The sequence below is a fragment of the Eptatretus burgeri genome, chromosome 7 (assembly GCF_056783735.1).
Source record: "Eptatretus burgeri isolate ZD-2024b chromosome 7, Ebu_testis_v1, whole genome shotgun sequence".
Taxonomy (NCBI): domain Eukaryota; kingdom Metazoa; phylum Chordata; class Myxini; order Myxiniformes; family Myxinidae; genus Eptatretus; species Eptatretus burgeri.
Genome location: NC_140967.1, coordinates 65,596,748 through 65,622,914, shown reverse-complemented (window position 1 = coordinate 65,622,914; position 26,167 = coordinate 65,596,748). Strand labels below are relative to the sequence as shown.

Below are 26,167 nucleotides of genomic sequence, written 5' to 3'. Positions count from 1 at the left end.
CTGGTGAGGAAGACTCCAAAGCGATCGACTGTTGCGGGCGTGTTCATAAGACTCGTCGGACTCGACACTGACGACTATTGCAATACTTTCCCTCCATTATATGGACCTGATTAGAAGCACCAACTCGCTATGCAAGTGGCTGGGGGGGCCTTATGTTATCATGCTTATTATTAACTAGCCGAAACCCTGTCACAGACTGATTCCGTTCCATGAGCCCAATATAACAACCAGTGGCGGCTCTTGTAAGAGCCGGATCCCAGTCGATGTACTCCATGGCCTTACCTAATGAGGCCTACAAAACGTCCTTGTACACGTCATTTTTGGTGTACACTACTCCTTGTGAAGAAGTCCCCTGATTTGTGCACATGTCTACTTTGACATACAAACACCGTGTCAAAACTTCTCAGGTCACATTACCGAGAAAAACGTGACGCGACTGCGAGGAGGAGCACAAAATTGATCCTTCAGTATTAATATATCGATACAATGTTTTGTGTTACATTTTTTTTGTGTCAAATTCACATTCTGAGGTAGTCAGCCTGTGCAGAAGAGGGTTTTACATTGCAGACGCTATTTTCGAGGAGTGGAATTACACCTCTCAGCGGTGACGGTCTATCGATGACAGACGTAATGACGTCAGCGAATGACAGATGATGTCACCGCTGAGAGGCGTAAGGACGTCATGACGTCACACGTCGCCATGTAAAACGAAAAGTGTTTAATCTGCTTCAGAGTTAAAAGTTGACTATTGCCACCATGTGCGATGCACTCTTACAGGTATGAAGTTTCTTTCAATCCAGGTCACAGCACCGAGAAAAACATGACGCGACCGCTAGGAGGAGCACAAAATTGGTCCTTCAGTATTAATATATAGATACTATGTCAGCCCACTTTCGGTGGGTAATTTATCGTGACACTATCTTCTGGGACACCACTAATTTTAGCACATACACCAATGGACGGTGCTATTTCCGTCAAATATATATATATATATATATATATATATATATATATATATATATATATATATATATATATATATATATATGTATATATGTATATATGTATATATGTATATATGTATATATGTATATATATATATATGTATATATGTATATATATATATATATATATATATATATATATATATATATATATATATATATATATATATATATATATATTGTTGCGGTCTTCGCGCCCGCCGGCGTGCGAACGGCCACGTAACTCGAATCGCGGCACGTCGCCCACCGGACGGACAATCCAGTCGTGACCCTCTCGGACTAACGCCGGGAACCAGTCACGGGTGGACCTTTCGGTCTCACCGCGATCGAGCCAATCAGCCCCCGCGTGGGATAGGGTTGCTCGCCACCCGAACTACCTAAGTACCCACGCGGAGGGTAGACCGGGCGATCGCACCTCGCCGCAGGTCGACTCTCGGACACGGGCCACTTAAGCGACCCGTTCCGTACTCATCAGAATAACCGAGCGGTGTTATCGTCGACCTCGACGGTCTCGATTAATTATCGGGGGTATTCAGCCCGCTACCAACCCTTTACGTGAAGCAAGATGGGGATTCAATGGAGGAAAAGACGAAGCGAAGCGGGAGAACAGTTCAACAATAAAGCACATTTATTCGCGACGAACGGAAAGCACACAAATACAATTCCACCAAATGCACACAAAAAAAGAAAACACAATTCCATTTACACAAAAAGCAAACATAAAAGTGAAAACACAGTGCAGAGCTAATTCCGACTACCGAGCACACGGCAACACTTATACAATTCTACTTCACAGACGGCGCCGACAACACATACCCAAAACCAAGGAAAGAAAATATCCTCAAGAATGAGGTAGGCCTGGGGCCGAGACCTGGTCGGGCCTACCCGTCTGGTGATGAGACGCCGGAGCGGCGATGGCCCTGCAACCCGCGGGCCTCGTGGGACAGTGCCTGGCAGGGGGTGGGAACGGGGCCCCCTTGGTCGCACTATCTCAGCGCGGGGGAAACAGGAGGGGTTGCTGATGCTCGGGGTATAGAGGATCTTTATTATATGCGACGAGCGTCTCCACCTCGGCCAGGTCGCGCTGCCGGCCTCCCTCGGGCGCGCAGCTCCTGCACGACGCGAGCACCCCCTCGTCCGCCCCTCGCCGCCTCTCCACAGCTCGTCCCCTCCGGTTCCGACTTCAACGCACACGACGAGCAGCTCCAACGCCCGCGAAGTCTTGACTCTCTGTTCCGACTCCTTCGCCTCGGTCCGGCCTTTACTACTCCGTTCTGCTGACTCTTTCTCGTTCCCGTTTCTGCTGACTCTCTCGTTCCTCTTGCGACTCCTTCGCTCCGACTTTTACGACTCCTTTGACTGACGAACACCGTCCTCCTTTATCCCCCCGTAACTTCGCCTTTGACCCCCTCCCTTTGACCTTTCAACTCGCTCCCCATTGGCCCGAGAAAAAGTGGGCGTGAAGGCTTTTGATCCACAAATTTGCATATATCGACGCCCTGGGGGCGGGGGCCACCCGCCCCTCGCTCACCGATTGACGGCAAAAAGTGGGCGTGTGTCGTTTTGGATCCGTTTTTGAAGCAGAAAATCCGTGATTTTGTACACGCTGTTCAACGTGCGCCCTACACGAGTCCAGCATCGGTGCCCATGAGTGGCGCGAGATGACGGTGATGCGATGGTGGCGAGTTGCGACGGTAAAGGTCATGGCGGTTGTGGTGAAGCGGCGTCGTGGTTGGTGGTTGTTGCTGTGGCTGTGATGGTGGCGATTGGTCCAAAATAAAGATAGTAAAAGAAAAACGGCTATCCTGAAGAGTCGCAGCACGTATAAATGACATGTATTCCCACTAGACAACGGGTTTGGGCCTAACTACACATGCACTTACCGAGATACCTCACCTAAGGGACCTGAATGGTGGTTTGCGAATCTAGTAACCACAACACTACCCCCTTCCCTTTTTACAGACTCGTCCCGAGTCGTCAAATTTTCGTGTGCCATCATGTGTAGTTTTCCCCTAGTACACTTTACCTACGGATCCCTGAGTGCGACATTCATGGTATTCGTGTCCCCAAAATAAATAACCTAAGGGCTGCGTAACTATCTAAACAAACTCACTCACACGGACGACTTAAATAAAATTGCCGGCGCTAAGACATACATGCCGGGGGCGCACTCATATGTACAGTACATCTTAACCTTAACTTACAAATTTTACACTAAACCATGGCCCAGGATCATTGAACTCTGCAAAAGAAAGCAGTTAGCAGGGAGCCAGGCTGCCCACATGCAGTCTCTGACTCAAACAATGCAGGTGACAGGGAACGTGGCTGGCTGCTCACACGCAGTCCAAGGCCTTCCCTTTTGAACTGAACTCAGTGAACCACAACGGTGCATGGGCCGCACAAACGTAGTCTCCGTGCCAGCTCAAGTGGCACACGCAATGAGCACAACGAATGGATGCATGAACACAAACACGGTGCACGGGCTGCCACTGCAGGCCCGTGTTGTAGCTGCCAACAGGGCAGTTCTCGCAGCTTGCAAACTGTTGCCTTGATCCTGGCGCACATGGCAATGAACAGGGGGGGCAAAGCAAAAATTGAACGGGGCTGGTGAACGTGGGCAGTGGGCATGGCATGGCAAAGGTGCAGGCAACACAGCCCGCAGAAGAAGGCCGCTGCAGGCAAACACAGCCGGCAGATGAACTGGCCGGCACAGGCCTTGAAGTACCACAGCTGCAGATGAAGCTGGCCAGCTTTTGCCGTCCAGTGGAGGTTGGTGGAGGGAGTGCGGTGGTGCTGGCCACTCGGAAGGCGGGCTCGGACCTACCTACCTGTCTCCCTCCCAACCTATCGCCTTTGCCTGTCACTGTACATACCCACTCCCTTAATTTGTCAAACGCCAATTTAGCCCCAACTTATTTTTTTTCTGTTGTTTTTATTTTTACTTCCCCACTATAAATCGTCCCCTAACCCCCTTTATCGTCCTTGTTCGGCTAACCTATCCTGTCACCTAGCCTACTCCCAACCCCTACGTTCCCTTCCCGGAGGGGAACAAGGGAGAGCTAACGTCCTGTGTCGAGGCCCAACTCAAGCCCCAGAATGGCCTCCCCAGAGTTCGGCGATCTTAACACCAAGTGGGTCCAGCGGCCCACAACGAGAGCGAGGGGATGGATGGTGCGGAGGGGTACACTTCCTAATCTACCCTAACCATTTAACTGTTAAACTACCCCGGGGCTTTCAACAAGCGCTTCTCGCTTAAACTATTGGTTCTAACAACCCAGATTCCCGTCGCCTGTGTTGGTGTCCTTACATTTCGGGCCTCGCCCCCCCCCAATTTTCTCTCCGTGCCCTCACACGGTCTCCTGGCTGGGACACGTGGCTCCCTTTGGCCGGCACGACCCTCTGCCGAATCTCCCGCTTTGGCCCCCCCCGGCACTACACCGCCTCCGAGCCTACCAGCTCCCTAACACCGGGAGTGCCCCCATGGCACCTCCCCTGAAACGCACACGTGGCAGGCCGGCCTCCCGGGCCCCTTTCCGAGGGTCACCCGTGCCCACTACACTGCCCACGCGGCTAATGGCGCCCCGGGCCCCCGCACCAAGCAGGCGCACCCGTGCCCACTACTCTATCCCGGCCCCCCCTGGGCCCATGGCCTACCGCGGCCGACTAGCCTGGTGCCCGGGGTACCCTCTCAGCGATACTCACCTTTCGCAGCCACGCTCCCAAGCCCGTCAACAGGGCTCCTGCACCCCTCCAAATGGGTCTCGAGCCTACTTTCCCACCAACAGCAAAACGACCTCCATTTTTCAATTTGACTAACCCCCTAACTCACTTTACACTGACCCCGGGGTCCCTTGGGCGGGAGTCACTCCTCCCCCCAATCACTCATCGCACCATGCATTCCCCATTCACTCTACACACACAGACCCGCTGGCCTCACTCACTCACCAAGCACATGCTTCCACTTCACTCACCAACTCTCCAACACACACACCACTGAACTCTGCCATCCTTCTAACTACATCCCCTAACTAACTCGTGCTCCCACGTCGTCCCTTAAACTACAGCACGTTCCTTTTAACACTACGTAGCTAAACTACGTCCCCTCTACACATCCACAAGTCTGTCACGGTCTTCTAAATCAAAAAAAATCATTTCCCATTTCCCAACCTAAATCTGGCTACAATCCCTCTGACTAATCCATTCCACGGACTCCATGAGGACTTACCCCTGCCCCATGAAGTCGGTCTAGCTAAGCTAACCCTTCCCCTAACTAGTTTTCATCCTGTGCCCAGGATAAGGGGGTCTTCCACCCCTTTCCCAGGAATCCTGTACACCCGAAAGTGAGGCTTGCTTTTCTTTTTTTTTTTTCATGCGCATCACCAGCGCGGCAACTCGCGCTCGCGCACTTTACACCTGCCCGTGACGTCATGCAGCTGCACGTGTTCCTCGTCCCTCCTTGGACGGTACCATCGGCCGGGATACCCCTCCTGCCGGATTCCAACCACACGTGCAGCCATGACGTCACCGTGCGCATAAAAAAAAAACACAAGCCACACGTCTCGAGGGGTTCCCCACGCGAACACATGTGCTTTGCCCGTTGGAGCTTAACACACACGATCGCGTGGAGAACCCGTCCGGTCCAAATCCATTTACCTGCCTAAACTTTGTCCGTCCGCGGGATCGGCAAATCCACCGCGTGCGTTTCCGGACCGGGACTTCACTCTCGCAAGCGAGCACGTGGTGGTCTCGTGCGTTGCACAGCACGAACCGCGTGCTCACTGCTGGGTGAACCCGGCACGGTCCTCGAAACAACCACAGCCGCTACTCGGCTTTCTCTCTTCTCATGTCGCCGTCTCCGTCTCCATTCAACCCACGCACACCTGCGTGTCACGACGCACACAGTCCACACCATTAAACTCACACCGGGAGACGCGGCTGCGTGCTCCCGCATGCCAACCGACATCTCCCTCTCATACCGCTCTCTCACACACACGGTCTCCCTTGCACAACCCATACCACTCACACGTGGTGCTCCATTCACTCGCGCGGGGGCACTCACCCGCGGTGCCTCACCCACACACGCGAGGGCACTCACCCGCGGTGCCTCATTCACACACACGGCGACACTCACACACGGTGCCTCATCCACACACACGGGGGCACTCACCCGCGGTTCCTCACTCATACACCGTGCCTCACTCACACACGCGAGGGCACTCACCCGCGGTGCCTCATTCACACACACGGCGACACTCACACACGGTGCCTCATCCACACACGGCGTGCTGGGAAGCACACACTCCGGCACCATCGCCACCACACCACTCACACACGGGGTCGCTTCCACACACGGGGACGCACTCACACCTTGCACCACACACACAGGGACAACCACACTGGGGATTTGTGTCCCCACAAGGGTCTCCGGGGCCTCTATACCCCCCAAGCTCTCCGTGCACCCGTCCACAGCACCCGTCCCCTCAACCTCGCGAAGCACGACCGAACTCACCTGGTCGTGACTCACCTCAAGGGGGCATACTCCCTCCCCTCGTTCCTGGAGGAGGCCATCCAGGTGCTCGCACCGGGTCCCAACACGCTCCGCGAGCTCAACCCCATTATCCTCCACTACCTCCGTGTGTGTGTGCGCGTCACTTACCCCGTCTTCATCGTGTAGTCTTCCCTCTATCGTTCCCATCTCCCGTGTCTCTGCCAACTCTTCACCCTTTACCTCCCTTGTCTCAACTATTATTTCTGTTGTCGTCACCTCGTGTCTCGTCTCACACGTTTTGGTCTCCCCATTTAATTTTTCCCTTTCGGTCATCGTCACGACCCTCGCCCAACACGTTCCACGAATTATTTTTTCACCCGCCTCCACCGCGGGCCTGTCAGCCGTTGCACCCCCACCCAGCTCGTTTGCTCCCACACGTGAAGTCGCCATTCCCAGCTCCCTGGTCACGGCCTTCATGCCCGCCTGCAGGCATCGGCCCATGTTCTGCGTCTCACCCCGCAGCTCTTTCATTTCTTCTTTCATGTTTGCTTCCATTCCGTTTATTTGCTGTGTATTCGCATCCATCGTCGTTTTCACTTCATTTGTATTTGTATCCATCTTTTCATCCATTTTTTGTGTATTCGCATCCATCTTTTCGTTCATGCCTTTCATTTCGTTTTTTATTTCATTTGTATTTGTATCCATCGTCGTTTTCACTTCATTCATTTGTTTGTTCATTGCCGCCAGCATGGCGCATAGCTGGGCCATGTTGGATGCACTCAGCTGAGCCGTTTCGGCAAGGGTTGGGGAAGGGTCTTGGTGGAGAGGGGGGGGGAAGGTGTCATACACCGCGACCGCTGCCGCACCCACCTCGGGCCTTGGGTTCAGTTGGGCGAGTCCGTGTTCCTGCACAATCAACATTTCCTGCTCGGGGATTCCATCCTGGACCATGGACTCTACATTATTACACATATACATTTCTAATACCCCCGGCTCCCGCTCGCCTTGAGACGCCATCTTGCTTCTCGTGAAGGGTTAATTTGCTCGCTCGTAATTTGGAGGGAATCGGGGGTCGCTTCTCTCACCCCTGGACCGATTCCCGTAAATTTAGCCGGAGACAGGAGAGCCCGTTTTCCTGTTCTCCGATACCAGTGCCGCGAGGAGGGCGATGAATTTGTATCGCACGACCTGACACCAGTGTTGCGGTCTTCGCGCCCGCCGGCGTGCGAACGGCCACGTGGCAACTCGAATCGCGGCACGCGCCCCACCGGACGGACAATCCAGTCGTGACCCTCTCGGACTAACGCCGGAACCAGTCACGGGTGGACCTTTCGTCCCCACCGCGATCGAGCCAATCAGCCCCCGCGTGGGATAGGGTTGCTCGCCAAATTCGAACTACCTAAGTACCCACGCGGAGGGTAGACCGGGCGATCGCACCTCGCCGCAGGTCGACTTCGGACACGGGCCACTTAAGCGACCCGTTCCGTACCATCAGAATAACCGAGCGGTGTTATCGTCGACCTCGACGGTTCGACACTATCGGGCGTATTCAGCCCACTACCAACCCTTTACGTGAAGCAAGATGGGGATTCAATGGAGGAAAAGACGAAGCGAAGCGGGAGAACAGTTCAACAATAAAGCACATTTATTCGCGACGAACGGAAAGCACACAAATACAATTCCACCAAATGCACACAAAAAAAAGAAAACACAATTCCATTTACACAAAAAGCAAACATAAAAGTGAAAACACAGTGCAGAGCTAATTCCGACTACCGAGCACACGGCAACACTTATACAATTCTACTTCACAGACGGCGCCGACAACACATACCCAAAACCAAGGAAAGAAAATATCCTCAAGAATGAGGTAGGCCTGGGGCCGAGACCTGGTCGGGCCTACCCGTCTGGTGATGAGACGCGGAGCGGCGATGGCCCTGCAACCCGCGGGCCTCGTGGACAGTGCCTGGCAGGGGGTGGGAACGGGGCCCCCTTGGTCGCACTATCTCAGCGCGGGGGGAAACAGGAGGGGGTTGCTGATGCTCGGGGTATAGAGGATCTTTATTATATGCGACGAGCGTCTCCACCTCGGCCAGGTCGCGCTGCCGGCCTCCCTCGGGCGCGCAGCTCCTTGCACGACGCGAGCACCCCCTCGTCCGCCCTCGCCGCCTCTCCACAGCTCGTCCCCTCCGTTCCGACTTCAACGCACACGACGCGCAGCTCCACCGCCCGCGAAGTCTTGTCTCTCTGTTCCGACTCCTTCGCCTCGTTCCGACCTTTACTACTCCGTTCTGCTGCCTCTTTCTCGTTCTCGTTCTGCTGACTCTCTCGTTCCTCTTGCGACTCCTTCGTTCCGACTTTTACTACCCCTTTGACTGACGAACACCGTCCTTTTATCCCCCCGTAACTTCGCCTTTGACCCCCTCCCTTTGACCTTTCAACTCGCTCCCCATTGGCCCGAGAAAAAGTGGGCGTGAAGGCTTTTTGATCCACAAATTTGCATATATCGATCGCCCTGGGGGCGGGGCCAATTCGCCCCTCGCTCACCGATTGGACGGCAAAAAGTGGGCGTGTGTCGTTTTGGATCCGTTTTTGAAGCAGAAAATCCGTGATTTTGTACACGCTGTTCAACGTGCGCCCTACACGAGTCCAGCATCGGTGCCCATGAGTGGCGCGAGATGACGGTGATGCGATGGTGGCGAGTTGCGACGGTAAAGGTCATGGCGGTTGTGGTGAAGCGGCGTCGTGGTTGGTGGTTGTTGCTGTGGCTGTGATGGTGGCGATTGGTCCAAAATAAAGATAGTAAAAGAAAAACGGCTATCCTGAAGAGTCGCAGCACGTATAAATGACATGTATTCCCACTAGACAACGGGTTTGGGCCTAACTACACATGCACTTACCGAGATACCTCACCTAAGGGACCTGAATGGTGGTTTGCGAATCTAGTAACCACAACAATATATATATATATTATATACACAGTAAATCCAAATGCAATGGGACCATACGCGATACAGAGTGTTGGTGCTGGTGAAGTAGTCTCCTGGGCTATTGGGCACAATCCTGGATGCGTCGCCACTCCGACACGGGATACTCGAATGGCTCAATCATCTCAGCATGCTGGTACTCATTTTGCTGACCTCGGAAGGATGAAAGGCTGAGTTCACCCCACCCGGTGATAATTCAACAGCCGAGCGGGATTTGAACTCTGGACCCTAGGATCCCAAGCCTGCCACCCTAACTATTAAGCCAATACCAAGCATGCATGCAGTAAACCCTCTAATATCACGGGGGCTAGATTCCTGGAAAATGCTGCTGGAGGTAAAACCATGATAATGGAAACCAAGGGCCAATAGGAAAGTGACGGTTAAGTTCCTGGACTTCGAGAAACTATTGAGTAAGATCAATGGCAGCTAGAAATAAACACATTACAATTGAAATAAACATGTAAACGTGTGTGTATATGTATATGTATATATATATATATATATATGTATATGTATATGTATATGTATATGTATATGTATATGTATATGTATATGTATATATATATATATATATATATATATATATATATATATATATATATATATATATATATATATTGTTGTGGATCTCCGCCACTCCGGCGTGCGGGCGACCGCTTTTAGCTAATTGCGGCCGCGCGCCCACCGACCGTGGCAATCCAGTCGCAGCTTTCGGATCAACGCCGAAATCCAGCTACGGGTGTGTTTTTAACCACACCATAAATAAGCCAACTCTTCTGTCCACGCGACAGGGTTGATCGCCAAATTGTCGATTTAACTAATTAGTCGCGCAGACAGAAATGCCGGAGATTTACACCTCAACGGGACCCGTACGGACACGAGCCGCTTTAAACAGCTCGCTCTGTTTGCGATTGCCGAGCGGTTTAGTATCTCCAAGCCCCGTCGGACTCGATTATCTTGTATGCTATTAAAAACCAGATATTATTCCGAACGCAATAACGGCAGTTCAATGGAGGAAGGGATGCAACGAGCAGGTGAATATTCAAACAATGACATTTATTTATACATGCACATATGCAAGCAATGGGGGTAACGGACAAGACACAAGCAAGAAAACCTTCAGCCGTTCTATTACGTAATGTACAGACACTGAACAGTTCTACTTATAGGACAAGGCGCCACAGACCTCCATGCAAAAAAACCCAGAAAAGAGCAGGGAGAACTGGGCCCGTAGGCCTTTAATGTTCCTCGGAGCCGGGATGACCGCAAGGCTCTGAGAGGCCGTGCAGGTTCCCTGCTCCCCTCGTGGTGACTCACCGGGCCACCCTCGATGTCTCCGCCCACACTCGACTGGACTCCACCAGCTCCCGACTCCACTCTCGACTCTAACGGCTCCTTCAACGTCCAAGGGGACCCAGGAGAGAGACTCTCTCACCCACTCACCAACCGCCAGCTGCCAACTCCCTCCTCAACTGCTTTCTCGGCGTTTCAACGCGGCCTTTTATCGCCCTGGGGCGTTTGCCCCTCCCTTCCCGGCATGCGGGGGGAAAAATCCTAGGAGTGTTGTTTTTCTTCGGTGAATACTTTTAACCGTCACTTTTGTTTACCCGGGAGTGATGGAGTTGTTCTTGTTGTTTGTCGAGATGCCGTTGTTTGTGGAGATGTTGGCGGTTGTGGAGAAGGTGGTGAGGAGATGTTCGTTGTGGTGAGGAGATGTTGTTTAAAATAAAGATAGGAAAAGAATAACGGCTAACTCAAAGATGCACAGCCCGGCTCACGAATATTTCCCGTTAGACATCGGTGGGGAAATCTAATCTGGACACACACTTATCGACATAACTGATCTCGAGGAATCTGAATGGTGATCTGTGAATTTCCACAACCGTAACAATATAATGCATGTTAACATTGAGAGGAAGGGAAGGCAGACGTGTGGTGGAGCGTTAATTTTGATTCAGACCGTTTCATCAAAATGATTCTGCATGGAATAAGTGAATATTGAAACCAAATAATGTCTGAAATCCATTTTCTACCGCTCATACTATAAGCACAGCCCGGAGACAAACTCTTGTCCAGACAAGTCCTGTCCTCAGAAAAAAAAAAAACTTTCTTTCCCTTAAATTTCCAAGCATTCTTTTCTCCTGAACACCAATTAATTATACAATTTGTACCTCGCTTATGCCAACCCCTTCTCCCTCAATGGTAGAGAGGTGATCGTTTAACAGTATAGATTCCCAATTGTTTTTTCTTTAAAGCTTTTAATTGCTCCGGTGGATTCTAAAATCCCACCCCGATGACAAATGGCACGGTTGGGGGGGGGGGGGGTTCAAAAAATCTCGCTCCGACACCAGATGTCACGGGAGTCCAAATCTCACTTCTGACGCCAAATGTCGTGGGGGTGGCCGAGCCAGGTTAAGCCCCCGACCCGATTTATGGGCCTGGGCGGTTAACACCGACAGCCCCCGGGATGGCCGAGCAGATCCTCATTAATAGGAAATGGACACGTTGATCCTTGGAGGTTTTAACACGTTCTCAAAGGGCATGGGGAGCAATGGCTGGCAGGCGGAGGAGCACGGAGAATGAAACTGATGCACAGGGGGTTTATCCTCGAACCCACTACGAATACAGTTTCTTCAAAATGAACACATTTAATGAAAATGAAACTATATTTAAAAAGGAAATTCTCATGAAATGAAATATATCAATCCTACAGTAGAGGTGCCTCCTAATACAGACAAAGGGGACACAAAAAAAGAAAACCCTTGCTTTCCACTATTCTTGTACTTAGCTTGACCCAGAGCTAGTCCTTATGGAACTGGGAATGGAGGCGCTCCTATTCGTATGTGCAGACGTGCGTAAATGGTGCCGTCACTTCTCTCGTAGCAAGACAAACGTAAGCCAGGCATTCTGCGAGCGGCACTCAACAGCAAGGCTCAGACGTGTAGCTGCTTCGTGCATCAATCGTCCTCACCGACCCGCTATGACAAACATGAGGCTCGAGGTCCATTTCTCACGACTCAACCACAAGCCCAAGGCCAGCATCTTGCTTCATGCGTGTGCTTACCCTGAACTCCCGCGTTCGCTCTCTCCCTCTCGCCTCTTAAAATCGCCAACTTCCTCTTTAATCACTGCTCTCCAAAAGTGCGCAAGCCCTGAACTCCCGCCTCTGATTCTCTTCCGAATCAATTCTGCCTCGTGCGTTCCTCATACCGCTCTCGTGTGTGTGTGTGCTCTGCCGATCTCTCATCCTATTTAGTAGGAAGCTTCCTACAATGCGCAACTAACCTTCTCTTCAGACGTCTCCCAAACAATCCTTCGTCTCCGGGGCATAGCTTGCTCGCACGAAACCCGGAAAGGCGGGGGCCTCCACCCACTCGGCATGCCTGGTTGTTCCTCCTCATGGTTTTGGTTGTAAATACATGGGGAAAAGTCACAGAGGGGCGATTACATACTTCTTAAACCTTAGCTAATTAACACGACACCACCCCCTCGTGTGGTGACATGTAACACTTAAGCTCACAGGTCCCCGAACTTGATCACATTGAGATGCCTCCTACACGTCCACGGACCAAGCAACTCTACACAATGCTATATTCCCTATTAAATTCTTCCATCTACCACCACAACCATAACAATATAGTGAATTCTCAAGCTGAAATGCTCCTATCTACCATTATTTGCAAAAAAAGAAATTGTGTACAAAATCTAGCCTCGTGGAAGAGTGATGTGACAGAGTGTAAAAGGTAACACACTGACAGTGGAGAAGTAGGACCAAGTGCGGATGTACCATGGGTATGAACGAAGAAGGGGTGAGAGGGAAATACAGAGAGAGAAACAAACAAACATAGTAACCTGCAAGTGCACGTAGAGAAGTGGGGAGAGTTAATGAGGGCAGAACATGATCGCAGGTAGAGATGGAGGTTGACCTGAGGTGGTGATCGATTTCCAACTTGAAGCCCTGATGTGGGAAAAATTAGATTCAACAGATGTGGGAAAAGAGAGCAATAAAGGAGAGGATGGGAGCATTAACCTTTGATTTTGGTGTTTTTACAAGGAGAGGATTGCTTTAAAATTGGGTGAGGGGCAGAGACTGAGGGATGAAAGAACATAGGGAGCAATACCTGAGGAGAAGCTGATAACCTGTCTGTGATGAGACACAGACAGACCGAGACCTTATGTGTTGGCTTATTTCTGAGAGTTGTCAACAATATTGAGAGTTTTGTATTCAAACCATCGAGTACAGACACGTGTGCAGTGGGGCACAAGCCCATATGGCATGCTTGTGAAATTGAACGACAGACAAACCTGTGTCAGCATCATCGTTTGTATGCAGCACATTGCTGTGGGTTGGCATCATTTCTTTCAGGGGCATGGCAGTGCCATTGGTGCATTGCCTCCTGTAGGTGAGAGCAGGAATTTGTGAGAAGTTTAGAGTCAACAAACATTGACTTGTGGGAACCATCAACATTGTTTCACCATCTCTCTCTATCGAGTGCAGCCTGTGGCTGCTGGTTGCATCATTGGTTGGGACGCGGCTATGTCGCTGATGCAGTGTACTCATTTTGTACACCCCCTTACCAGTGCACTGGTACTCATTTTGCTGACCTCGGAAGGATGACAGGCTGAGTCAACCTCCTGGTGTATTAATTCAGCAGTCCAACTGGGCTTGAACTCAGGACCCTAGGATCCCAAGCCGCCACCCTAACCACTAAGCCAACACCAGGCTTGTTTCACCATAAGATACAAAAGTTGTTTAAAATGAGAAACCAGTGTTTTTTTTTTTTACTGACAATGTTTTACTTGTGCTATTTATTTTGTTTGTAGTGTGTATTCTTTGCGGATTGTCAGAAGATGACGAATTCAAGTATGGGGAGAAGATGATGGAAGCCAAAAGCAAAATCGCTGCACATTATTATTGCCTGGTATGGATTTTGTGATTTGCTATGCCATACCAAACGATTGTCTTCTCCGGGCAAAAAATATAGCCGTACTTCGATGTTGGTCTTCCCCTAATCTGTGGATTTTGACTTTGCCTCCAAATTTGCTGATATGTTGATTAAATGTTTGAATAAAATTTCTTCCATCACTGCCATGATAATACCATTGCATCAAACCATAAAATGGCTATAACTGCATTTCATTTTCATATGTCAATAATTATTTTGATCTCCTCTTCTATTACCACTGTATTATAACCTTATGTTTACTATTACCTATGTGAGTTTGGTTGGTTGGTGGTGGTTTAATGTTTGAGGTGATTAGCTTAAGATCTTAACATCCTGAGTTCTTAAGATCTTCTTAACAAAGATCTTAACAAACCCCTTCTTCTTGCGTGTGGCAGCGTGGCTGCTGGGTAGCTATAATTGTGTTGGGGTGAAACTATGCCGCTGATGCTGTGCCCCTATACTAGTACACTGGTACTCATTTCACTGACCTCAGAAGGATGACAGGCTGAGTCAACCCCACGTGTTATTTTAGCAGCCAACGGGGCTCAAACTCAGGACCCTAAGATCCTAAGCCAGTCACCCTAACCACGAAGCCAACACCAGGCTTGGTTCAAACCCCTGCCATGCTATAAATAGCACCAGGTGCGTTGACTTGGCCTGTCGTCCTTCCCTGGTTGGAAAAAATGTTACCAGCTCTGGGAAGAATGAGCCATTTGCGTATCCTGCGTCGGAGTGGCGACCTATCCAGGATTGTGCCCTCTAGCCAACTAAACTGCTTCGGCAGCCCAATATACTTGACGGCACAAAATTAATGGTTTTATAAAGCCTCCCCCTGTAGTTTCGGGGAAGGCTTATTGCTGTTGGAGGATTTGTCTTTGCAATTGGCACCCTACCCCCAAAATTGGCACAGGAGTACTAAACCACCCATTATAAAAAAAATTTTCTTCTTGCATTCCCAACATTCCAAATTTCCAAACTGTATCAATTTCTGAGCTGTATCTCGGAGCCGTCTGGGACATTTGGAATGAAATTTTGCATCGATTATGTGAATTTCAAGTACATGAGGTTGACCTAATTCTTATTTTGACCAAATTTTAAGGTCTTGACCTAATTATAGTTATTTTAACATTTTTCACCATGACCCAGCTGAAGTTTGTCCGATCAGAACAAAAATACCCTCTTGATATAGCGTAGGGTAAGGCGCATTTAAACTTGATTTACATTATACCCCTCCAAGTTAAAAGTAAGGATTAAATGGTGGTCTAAAAAAAAAAACAACACGTTTTTTTGTCATCGCTCAATTTTGCCAATGTGGAATCTCAAAGATCGCTTGGCCTTCCAAGATATTTTTGTATCATAATCGTTGATCTTCACTGAAGTTGTGCATCTGATATTTGATTCATGTCCTTAACCTACTTTTTCTGGATTGTGACATGATTAACATAAAACACATTTTTGATCATAACTTGAATAATTTTCCTCCGATTTTCATGATGTGAGTTTTATGGATAGATTGTAGTTGGGGACACATTCTCTTAATTGACACTCTATCATTAAATGTTGGAGGTCAAGGTCATATGGTGGTCGAATCTGAACAAAATGGATTGCGGTCCAAGGGCAATCCTCTCCGAAGGAGGCTTACCCTTGGTGATCGCTTTGTGATCACAGATGTCTTCTTCTTGAAGAAGATGATTATGCTAATTATAACCCATCCACCTGACCAAGTTGTTCACTAGCAATGGGGTTTTTGAAATTCGATTACACTTTTTGGAAACTCAGCACCAAGATTGCTGCCATCCTCAGACAAAGCAGTTTCACTGTTGACAGTTGCAATTACATGTTATTGTTGTCATAACTTTTTGTTGAGTTCTTCAAGCCACAATGTTTCAATGCCAGAAAGTTATCACTCTTGCAGTATGAGGTGAAGCCTTGTGTTTAATTTGCTGTTTTACAATGAAGCATGCAAGTTGAAAATTAATATTTATTTAAACACGCTCACAAAATGCAATATGTACTAAAAAGTCGTCTTTTTTTTCTTTTCTTGTCTTTTCTCCTCCAGATTCTCTCGAGTGGCCTCTGGCAACAAGCTGAAGAAAACGAGGGCCTGATTGGATTCAGGCCTGAGGATATAATCAGGGAAGTATCGCGTGCTTCTCGCTTGGTGAGTTTCCAAAGAAAAAGCATTCATGTATCGTGTCTTGGTGAGAGCTTGTGCCTGAATGCAGTTCAAATGCGTGCCCCAAAACTACCAATCAAATGTCTGCTTATGGTCATGTGTCTGCATGAAAAAACAGTCAGGAAAATTTATCTTGGAGAAGAGTTGATAATTGCACAATGCTCTTGAGATCTATGCAAACTAAGTGGCAACTATCATGAGGGGACCACCCTGAAATATCCTGAACCTTTGTTTGATTCCTGAAGCTGAAAATGAGATTTTAATCATTTCTTCAGTAAGTCGGTGGCACTGAATCGGTGGGACTTGAAAGACGGCATTTGAGTGGCTGAGTGTACTTTCCTGTCCCTTGGCACCCTGTGCCGAATAGCTAATTACCTGTCTGTTGTCAGCTTCTTTCAAAGGAAAGTGTCCCTGCCTTTCTAGTAATGTTGCACCCACCTCAAAATGTGGCTGAAAAATGATATTTATATGCCAGAATCTACCAATACTGATACTGATATTAAACACAACACCAGGAAATCTGTCGGTTGGCCAATGCAACTTAATTTTTACATTAGCAATTATGGAGTTAATAGAAAACCTTAACCTCCACTCTTGAGAAAAAGGGCATGGGAAGGGTCTTTTCAACTCTTGTTATGTGTTTTCGAGCATAATTTATATTTCCTATGAGCCACAATTTTGTCTGAATCTTGATATTCCCCAAAGATGAGAGCACAAGTGGCACATTTGATGCGTTGAGATGGTGTAAAATGACGTAATATTTTGTCCAAGTGTTGCAAAACTGGAGGTTTTTCAAAGTACCAACAAGGCAATTTTGTTCCAGTGTTCAAGTATATAATTAAATTGAAATAAAATTAAGGTTTTAATGGCTGTATGTCTTTTATAAAAAAAAAAGATTTGAAAGTTTACTACCGTTGATGCACCGCCAAAACCACTTTATTTAACACATTAAATTGGTTCTTCATTCCTGTTATTTGTCCTTTATGGCATCACTAAATACAGTTTCCTGGTTGGAATGGTTTTCAACTTTGACTGCCAGGCAGACTGAAACAATGACCTTGCTCTTCTCTGTGCATGCGCGCTCGGGACGACATTCCGTACAATTTTCCAAATTTGGAGGCAAAGTACTGCTCCAGGTTTTTTTCTGATTCGTGTTCAACAGTGTTCACAATATAAAATTTATATTGAGATCAAGTACTTCCTTGGCCGTAGACTGATGTTTGTAGACAGACAGACAAAGTGAACCAATTGCTTTACCCTGCTTTGTGCTTCGCACGTGGGGTAGCAGCCAGCATTAGAACAACCCAAATTTCGAAGCACTTGTATTTCTATGAAGTACCATCTGGAGCAAAATTTATCTTCATGGAGAGTAATGCGCATGCTCTGTTATCGGTATGAGAATGTGGCGTCATTACCGATATTCGACAAAGGAAGTAATATCGCCTTTGTTACCAATAGCCAATATCGGTGCGATACTACTTTATAGCTTGGGTTTGGTGAAATTCTATCACACCTTGGACACTCTGCACCAAAAATTATGCCTTCCTCAGAACAGGCTGTTTCTGGTCAAATGGCAGTTGGTAATAGATGCAGTAAACCCTTAAATATCGCAGGGGCTAGGTTCCTGGAAAGTTCGTGATAGTTAAAACCTATTTCATTTGGTAATAATGGGGCTTCCCAGGCTTCCAGAAAATATAGAAGAATGTGGGTGACAGCCAAAATTTTTTGGCTGTCACCCAAAAAAAAATCCTCGCCATTTTTGCACTTGGATCACCACTAGCAATAGTTTTCCTCTTTGAAGCCATGGTTAAAATCACGAATGGCAATAAAAACCAAAAACAAAGGAATTGATGACGATTACACAGAAGATTACACCGAACGCAGCGTTGACGCAGAGATGGGTACAGTAATGTACATGCTGCGTATCTCAATTACCGCCTGCACCGCAGCAGCACCGTAGATTTACAATTAAATGTGTAAAGTTGAAATTATTCACAATCGTCACTTATTTTGTCCATCGTGTTGCACTTCAGTTTCATTAACGGTGCATGAGAAACAACAAAAAGCTCGTGGTGCAAGGTATCCGTCACAACTCAGCTCAAAAACCATGATTCGTCGAAATTAAACCCCCTGCTAACTAAATCGGTATCCAAGAGGTTGCCCACAATTGGTCAAACCCCATGATATTTAAAGGTTTACTGTACTTACTGGTGTACAACCTGGGACAACAGAAGGGTTATAACTCGCATCCTGGTAAACATAAAAATGCCATGGCATCAATTGAAACGTGATCAATCCAAACTAGCAGAACGATCCACCACATAAGCAAGCTCACATCCCTGTAGATAGAATGATATAACCTGCCTTCCCTATCTCTGGCTAGAATCCTCTTGGCACTGGAGAATGCTATCCTTTTCTGAAGTATAGTTACGAACAACAGGACTGCCTGAGTTTTTAAATAGAACAGCCCTCAGATTATTTCACAAGCCTTGGTAGTGTAATGGTTAGAGTGTCCACTCTGAGTCTGGGAGGTCGGCAGTTCGAATCATGGTGGAGTCATACCAAAGACGTCAAAAATAGTATGTGCTGCTTCCTTGTTTAACACTGCATTTAAACAGATATAGCATGGACAAACAACCATGAGTTGTTGATAATCGTCAGGGGTTCACATAATTGGTACGTAAGTACTCCTGTGCAGTAAAAAAAAACAAAATTGGGACCTCAAACATGCTAAGAAAGCTCAAAAGCATACCAGCACAACAGAGTGTTTTGATGGAAGGTTTTCTCAGCTAGTCCAGGTAAGATTCTTCTGTGATAATTTAATATACAGTACTGGACTGTGATTTCAAAATTTAAGTGAAAAAAATTAAGTTTATAAATGATAAAATTGTAATTTATAAGTTGTATTGTAAATTTATTTTTTAAAAATAGATCTAAGGAGGAAGAAGAGGATATTCAGGAGCATCCGGAATGAAAAAAGAGACCGGCTTACTAGTGTCTCGTCTGGAGCCGATGTTCTGAGAGAGTGCTTACAGAGAAGTAAGATGCATACCAAGCTGAGAGGAGTTTTAAAAAATTAGAGTGGCGCTTCGGAAAGCAGATGAGTGCGTTCGAAGTTGACAATTATTTTTTTCAATGAGTACCAAAACATTTCTGCTGGTACTCATCGGATAACCTAATAATAAAATTGTGTGAACCCCTGATAATAGCACAGGCTTTGATGGGCCAAATGGCTTCATCCTGCATCAAAGTTCCTTATAAGGAACTCGTATTATCATTTTATTATAACCTCCCATTGGATCAAATGTGTCACCTGATTTCTCATGTCCTTGAGCCCCTAGTCATCAACTGCCACGTCCAGTAAAGGCCCTGTCACACCTTGATGATTTAGCCAGCGTATGCTGACATATGAAAAAAATTGTCTAAAACACTGGCACACGTCGAATACGTTATGGGTAAGTTTTGTATACGTTAAGAGCACGCTGGTATACGTCGTAGTACGCCGAGCTCGTCGACAAATTTTAAGCATGCTCAAAATTTTCCAATGTGCTCTGCGTATGACTCTCACGTTCCGCATTCGCTGGTCATAAGTTGTAGGCAAGTTATGCGATCGTTGACACACGTCGAGACACGTTACTTGGAAGTTAATCATCAGTCGAAACATGTCGAGGTAATGTTTAGCGTACCCGAAACTTATTTCTAACCTATGAGTAACGTGCTTTGAACTTATATGTAACGTATCTCCAACGCATATTGATGTATGTAGACGTATTTGACGTCTTCAGGACGACCGCAGAACTTACTGAACGTGTTTCTAACTTACAGCTACCGTATAATGGCGTATTGGCAGCGTTTAAGGGAATTGGTATATAAAAATGGGCTTCACAGGAGGAACCCATCAGTGTTTCAGACTCCATGTTTTTTTTGTTTTTTCTTCGGCATGATGGTGATGTTGACACTTCGATTTCTAGTGCGGTTATGATTTAAATCGTTGAGCGGCAGCCTATTAATAGGCTACGCCACGTGATCGTCGGCGATACGCTGCCGTGCGCTATGCATAAGTTAGACCAGGGGTCGGGAACGTTTTTGACTCAGAGAGCCATTAAAGCAAAATATTTGGAAATCTATTTCAGTGAGAGCCATATAATATATTTTAAGACTGAATTCAACTAAATGTGAGTATAATAAGCCTCTGAATTTATTCTTTTAAATAATGTTGTTATAATACTCACCATTAATAGGACTTCTGGTGCTGCATGGATTTGCTGATGGCTTTGTAGTCTGGTTGGTACTTGGTGAGGTTGAGGCTTTCATCCGTTAGACATGATCGTAGGTTGGACTTGATGTTTTTAAGATGTGAGAATGACTGCTCACATGCATACGTAGATCCAAACAAGGTCAATACAGCAATACTCACACGCTGCAGTGTGAGGTATGTGACATGAAGCGCGTTCCGAGTTTTGATAATCAGCTCGTCTTCGGGTTGAAGTTTTTTTCATTTCTGTCCACATGTGCTTGCTCGCCAACTCTGCTTTCTGTCGTGCGATTCTTTCCAAATCTTCATTCAGTGACTTGAACTTATTCACCCACATGTCTGAGGCCTTCAGGTCAGCCACTTCTGCTTCAAAATCTCTGACGGAGACACCAGGAATGTAACTCAGGTCGGCTGTGTTCAGTGAACACTCGTTTGGATGGGTGATGGACTTAAAAAGACGAGTGTGCTCACGAAATTCTCCAAAGCGTGCTTTGAATGACTGTAGGAGACTGGATGTGAAGCCAGCTAACTGGTGGAGATCAAAGTTTTGAGTGGGCTCACTTGCTGTGCATGCATCTTTAAATTGTCTCAGTTTTTCAAAATGTAGTAAACGACCTGTTTCAATATCCATGATAAAGAGCTCCAGCTTGTTTTCAAAAGCAAACACGGCTTGTTGAAGGGATAACACTGTATTTCCAATGCCTTGCATTTTCACGTTGAGCTTGTTCAGATGTTCAGTCATATCCACGAGATAGTAAAACTTGAGGAGCCACTCAGTTTCGGCTAGCTCAGCATGCTCAATCCCTTTCATTTCAAGGAAAGTCCGGATTTCGTTCAGGCAAGCCGCAAAACGGCTAAGCACCTTCCCTCTTGACAACCAACGCACATTGCTGTGCAAAAGCAGACCGTGATAGTTATTTCCAACTTCATCCAGCAGTGTTTTAAACTGGCGACCATTTAAGGCTCGGGCAACAATAAAGTTGATCACACGAATGACCAGCGACATCACTTCGCCAAGCTGCCCATCACACATCTGAGCACAAAGTGCCTCCTGGTGTAGAATGCAATGGAAACTTAGGATGGGTCTATTTTCATGTTCACGGAGAAGCGCCACAAATCCTTTGTTTTTCCCCACCATACACGGAGCACCATCAGTACACACCGAGATAAGTTTATCCATTCGTAGATTTTTTTCTTGAGCGAACTCCATGAAAGACTTGAATAAATACTCACCTCTTGTGGACCCTTTTATTGGCAGAACAGCAAGACTTTCTTCGCGCAGTGTATCACCAGCAGCATATCTTGCAATCACACTGAACTGCGACAAATGGCTTATGTCTGTTGACTCATCCAAAGCCAGGGAAAAGAACGGCGCTGTATTTATGTCCTTCACTTGCGTTTCCTCCACTTGGTTTGCCATCATGATGGTACGATCATGAACAGTTCTTGCCGACAGAGGCATGTCTTGTATCCGTTTGATTATCTTGTCTTTGTTCGGAAGATCATCAAAAAGTTCATTGGCGACATCCAGCATGAACGTTTTTGCATACTCGCCATCTGTGAATGGTTTTCCATTCCTCACTATTGCTAAAGATCCAGCAAAGCTGGCGGAATTATAGTCACCTTGCCGGGTCCATACGCGGAGTTGCTGCTGGCTGGCTTGCACCCTGCTCAGTAGCTCTTGGCACGCTTTCTTTCTGCTGTCTCCCACAGGGTATTTTGATGCAAAGGTAGCATGGCGCGTGTCGAAGTGCCGCTTTATATTCGACCGTTTCATCGATGCAATTTTGTCATTGCAAATTAGACACACCACAGAACCTGCTCTCTCCACAAAGGCGAAGTCTTCGGCCCATTCGTCCTGAAATGTACAATACTCCATCTTTTTTTCTTTTCGCCATCTTCTTCGTCGAAGGGTTAGCTTTGAGCAAATGAGATGTTGTTAGATGAGCAAATGAGAGAGGGAGATGTTGACCCAAGTGAGTCTGGCTGGCCTGCGCACGGGCTGACATACTCGAGAGGTGCGGCGCGGCCGGCCGACTCTGGGATGCTGTCGCCTCAGCGGTGGCGCGTGATTGGTCGAGATGAATTCCGTGACGCGTCTCGGCGGCGGCACGTCATTGGAGGAACCGAAATCACTACTCGCGTCGGCCGCATGACTGGACGAAACAAAAACCGCTTCAGACAATTCGGAGGTGTTTTTTCTTCTCTCCTTCTGCCAAGTTCAGCCCTGCACGTGAATGAAGCACGACACCATTCAAACTATAGGTAAAGCTTCTGCGAGAAATATTGGGCTTTCCAAGTTTCAAACTCCAATTTTATCTGCGAGCCAGATGCAATCATCAAAGAGCCATACCTGGCTCGCGAGCCACACGTTCCCGACCCCTGAGTTAGACTATCGTTGGCCATAGGTTGTGAACGCTGACAACACTCTAAGCATTCGTTGGTATAAGTTATCTATAAGTTATCGAAACGTTCTGTGTTCGTTACTAATACGTTATGCATACGTCCAACTCATTATGAATATGCCCAAAACTGAAAAAAACATCAATAGTTCAGCGTACGCCAGCGTTTTAGATCAATTTTGATACGTTGGCTAAAACGTCAAGGTGTGACAGGGCCCTGAAGGAGGGCTTTTTATCACTGGGTTATCACCACTTTTAATATTGTAAAAATGTTACTTTTGAACCGTCTGTCATGAACTGGTAAAAGGGTGGTGTTGTCAAGATGGGTTGGATGTGAAGGAGACTCTTTAATAATTTTCCATTGATTACATCAACTAAAAGTCTAAGGGTTTGCTTGTATTATGGGAAATAAGCTGTGGTTGATCTTTGCCCTACATCAAAGCAAAATGGCCTCTTTTGTTGGTGTCTCCATCAACCTCTGGCTCGTGGTGATTTCTTTAACAGACGTGTTCCTTCTGCAAAGAAAGGGGAGCTTCCATTGGCTGTGATATTAAAAGTTGCCGTAAGATCTTTCACTTACCCTGTGCGTTGAAAAATTATTGCCTGCTCCAATTTTATGGCAACTATCCGTAAGTAGTTTTTACTGTTTATTTATTCTTTGCATAGTGCATCATGGGTGTGTTGTTAAAAGTTGGTTGTTTCACCTTCTTTGAAAAAAAAGAACGACTGAACCTGTAGCTTATCTGGGCCCTGGCCTAATGTTGTAACACAAATTTGGTAGCATTCTGATTATTGGGTCTGGAGAGGAAGGTTTACGTGATTTTTCCCAAACATTTACGAAGTCCACCATTTTGACACACTTCCGGTCATGTGATCGGCCTGACCAGCAATTTAACATCCCTACCCTGGCCTAATATTGGAACCCAAATTTGGTAGCATTCTGACTGATGGGTCTGGAGAAGAAGGTTTTTGAAGAAATTTAATAAGCCAGCCATTTTGACCTACTTCAAGTTACGTGACAGGAAGGAGCTTTGCAATCCCTGTTACCAGTCAGGATAGGAACGTTGATGCCAAATTTCAGCCGGATCGACCCAGCAATTTGGTTGGAGAAGTCAAAATAGGAGACGGATGGACAGACGGTGTGTGATGAAAATACCTTATCTGTAATTTAAAGTCCAGATAAGCAAATCATAACATTTGTTGCTCTGATTCAGCATGAAGTAAATATAATTGAAAAAGACTTCTGCAATTGGAGAAACCAGGATGCCTATGTGATGAAATGTCTTTGCAGCCATTGGTTTCAAATATACATGTCGCATTCAAGCTGTGATTGACTGGGAACACTGTATACTTAGTATGTATAGAGCAGAATGTATAACACTTTTTTTTTTGGGGGGGGGGGGGGGTTAAGGACATATTTAATTCTTGTTGTTTTTCATCAAACTTTTCATGTGGTGCTCTATCAAATGTACTTTATTTTTTTTTTCCAATGCCACACTCACTTCTGGCTCGGGTACATGTGTATGCAGGTCATACTGTGAACAGCATAGGCCGCAGCAGACAGTAGGCAGCAGCAAGATGCTGAACTGCGAGCCACTACAATGTATCATGTGCTTTGACGATCTTGTGCCGGAAGCTGCTTTTTGTAATCTGTGCACACCATGCTGCTGCAACTGGTTCCATCGTCACTGCCTCCAGGTTTGTTCACTTGCAGACATCTTGTATGTGTTCCTGTCCTTTTATCAGATGAGCCCGACTCTGCCATTTAGTAGGTTTCCAGTTTCACCCCACCCTTCACACCCCCCACCCCCTCCCTGCCCAAACCCAGCTGCCCATATGAAGTTGAATAATGGAGGATATTTATTTATGCATTTATTTACTGTATTTTAAACTTTTAGAGCTGAAGATATAGATTCATTATCTTGCCAAAACGAAGTTTTTGCAAGATATGTTAGTCAGCTTGTATGTTATTTTATTTTATTTTTTTTATTTTTTAATTTTTTTAATTTTCTATTTGTCTGTAATCACGTATCGATCACTCTGCAGAGCACAGTTATCATTGGAAATTTTTGTAACTTCGCATATCAGTCCTATAGAGGTCCCTTTCAGCGCATAAAATTTTCAAGGTCACTTTGTCGCAAATCAGGGGAGTCGACGAAACCCTTATTTTTTGAGTAATTTTGATCGGATCGTCTTCAAACTTCATGGGAATATAGTTCATGGTCTGGCGCTCAGCTGATTATTTTTGGTGGCGATCGGCCTTGACCTTCATGGTTAGCGCTGGAGGTCGAAAGTTTTTGACCCCAAGGTCAAATTTTGAAATCTTAGGTACCATATCGTGTAATACCTCAAATTGAACACCTCGATGAGTGCTTTCTCGATATGTCAAGCTTGAGACATTATGACTTCATTTGGTGACTTAATGAGGCAAACGCATATTTATCTTGCCAAAACGAAGTTTTGCAAGATATGTTAGTCAGCTTGTATTTTTTTTTTTTTATTTTTTTTTATTTTTTTTTGTCTGTAATCACATATAAACAATTCTGCAGAGCACAGTTATCATCGGAAATTTTTGTAGCTTCGCATATCAGAGGCCCATAGAGGTCCCTTTCAGTGCACAAAATTTTGAAGGTCAAGGTCACTTTGGCGCAAATCAGGGGAGTCGACGAAACCCTTATTTTTTGATCGGATCGTCTTCAAACTTCATGGGAATATAGTTCATGGTCTGGCGCTCAGCTGATTAATTTTTGGTGGCGATTGGCCTTGACCTTCATGGTTAGCGCCTCAGGTCAAACATATTTGACCCCAAGGTCAAATTTTCAAGTTTTAGGAACTATATCGTGTAGTACCTCAAATTGAACACCTCGATGAGTGCTTTCTCGATATGTCAAGCTTGAGACATTATGACG

The 26,167-nt window shown here is 46.6% G+C and overlaps 1 protein-coding gene across 2 annotated transcripts in view; it reads left to right on the top strand.

Moving 5' to 3' along the window:
- The window catches only part of LOC147023435 (G2/M phase-specific E3 ubiquitin-protein ligase-like), a 142,991-nt gene that overhangs the window by 32,599 nt on the left and 84,225 nt on the right, over window positions 1-26,167 (top strand). For both annotated transcript variants that reach the window (XM_085888851.1, XM_085888850.1), the window contains exons 3-6: window positions 14,304-14,401; window positions 16,485-16,586; window positions 23,763-23,887; window positions 24,788-24,956. In XM_085888851.1, coding sequence (XP_085744977.1) covers window positions 14,304-14,401; window positions 16,485-16,586; window positions 23,763-23,887; window positions 24,788-24,956 — 494 coding nt within the window. The remainder of the gene's footprint in view (window positions 1-14,303; window positions 14,402-16,484; window positions 16,587-23,762; window positions 23,888-24,787; window positions 24,957-26,167) is intronic.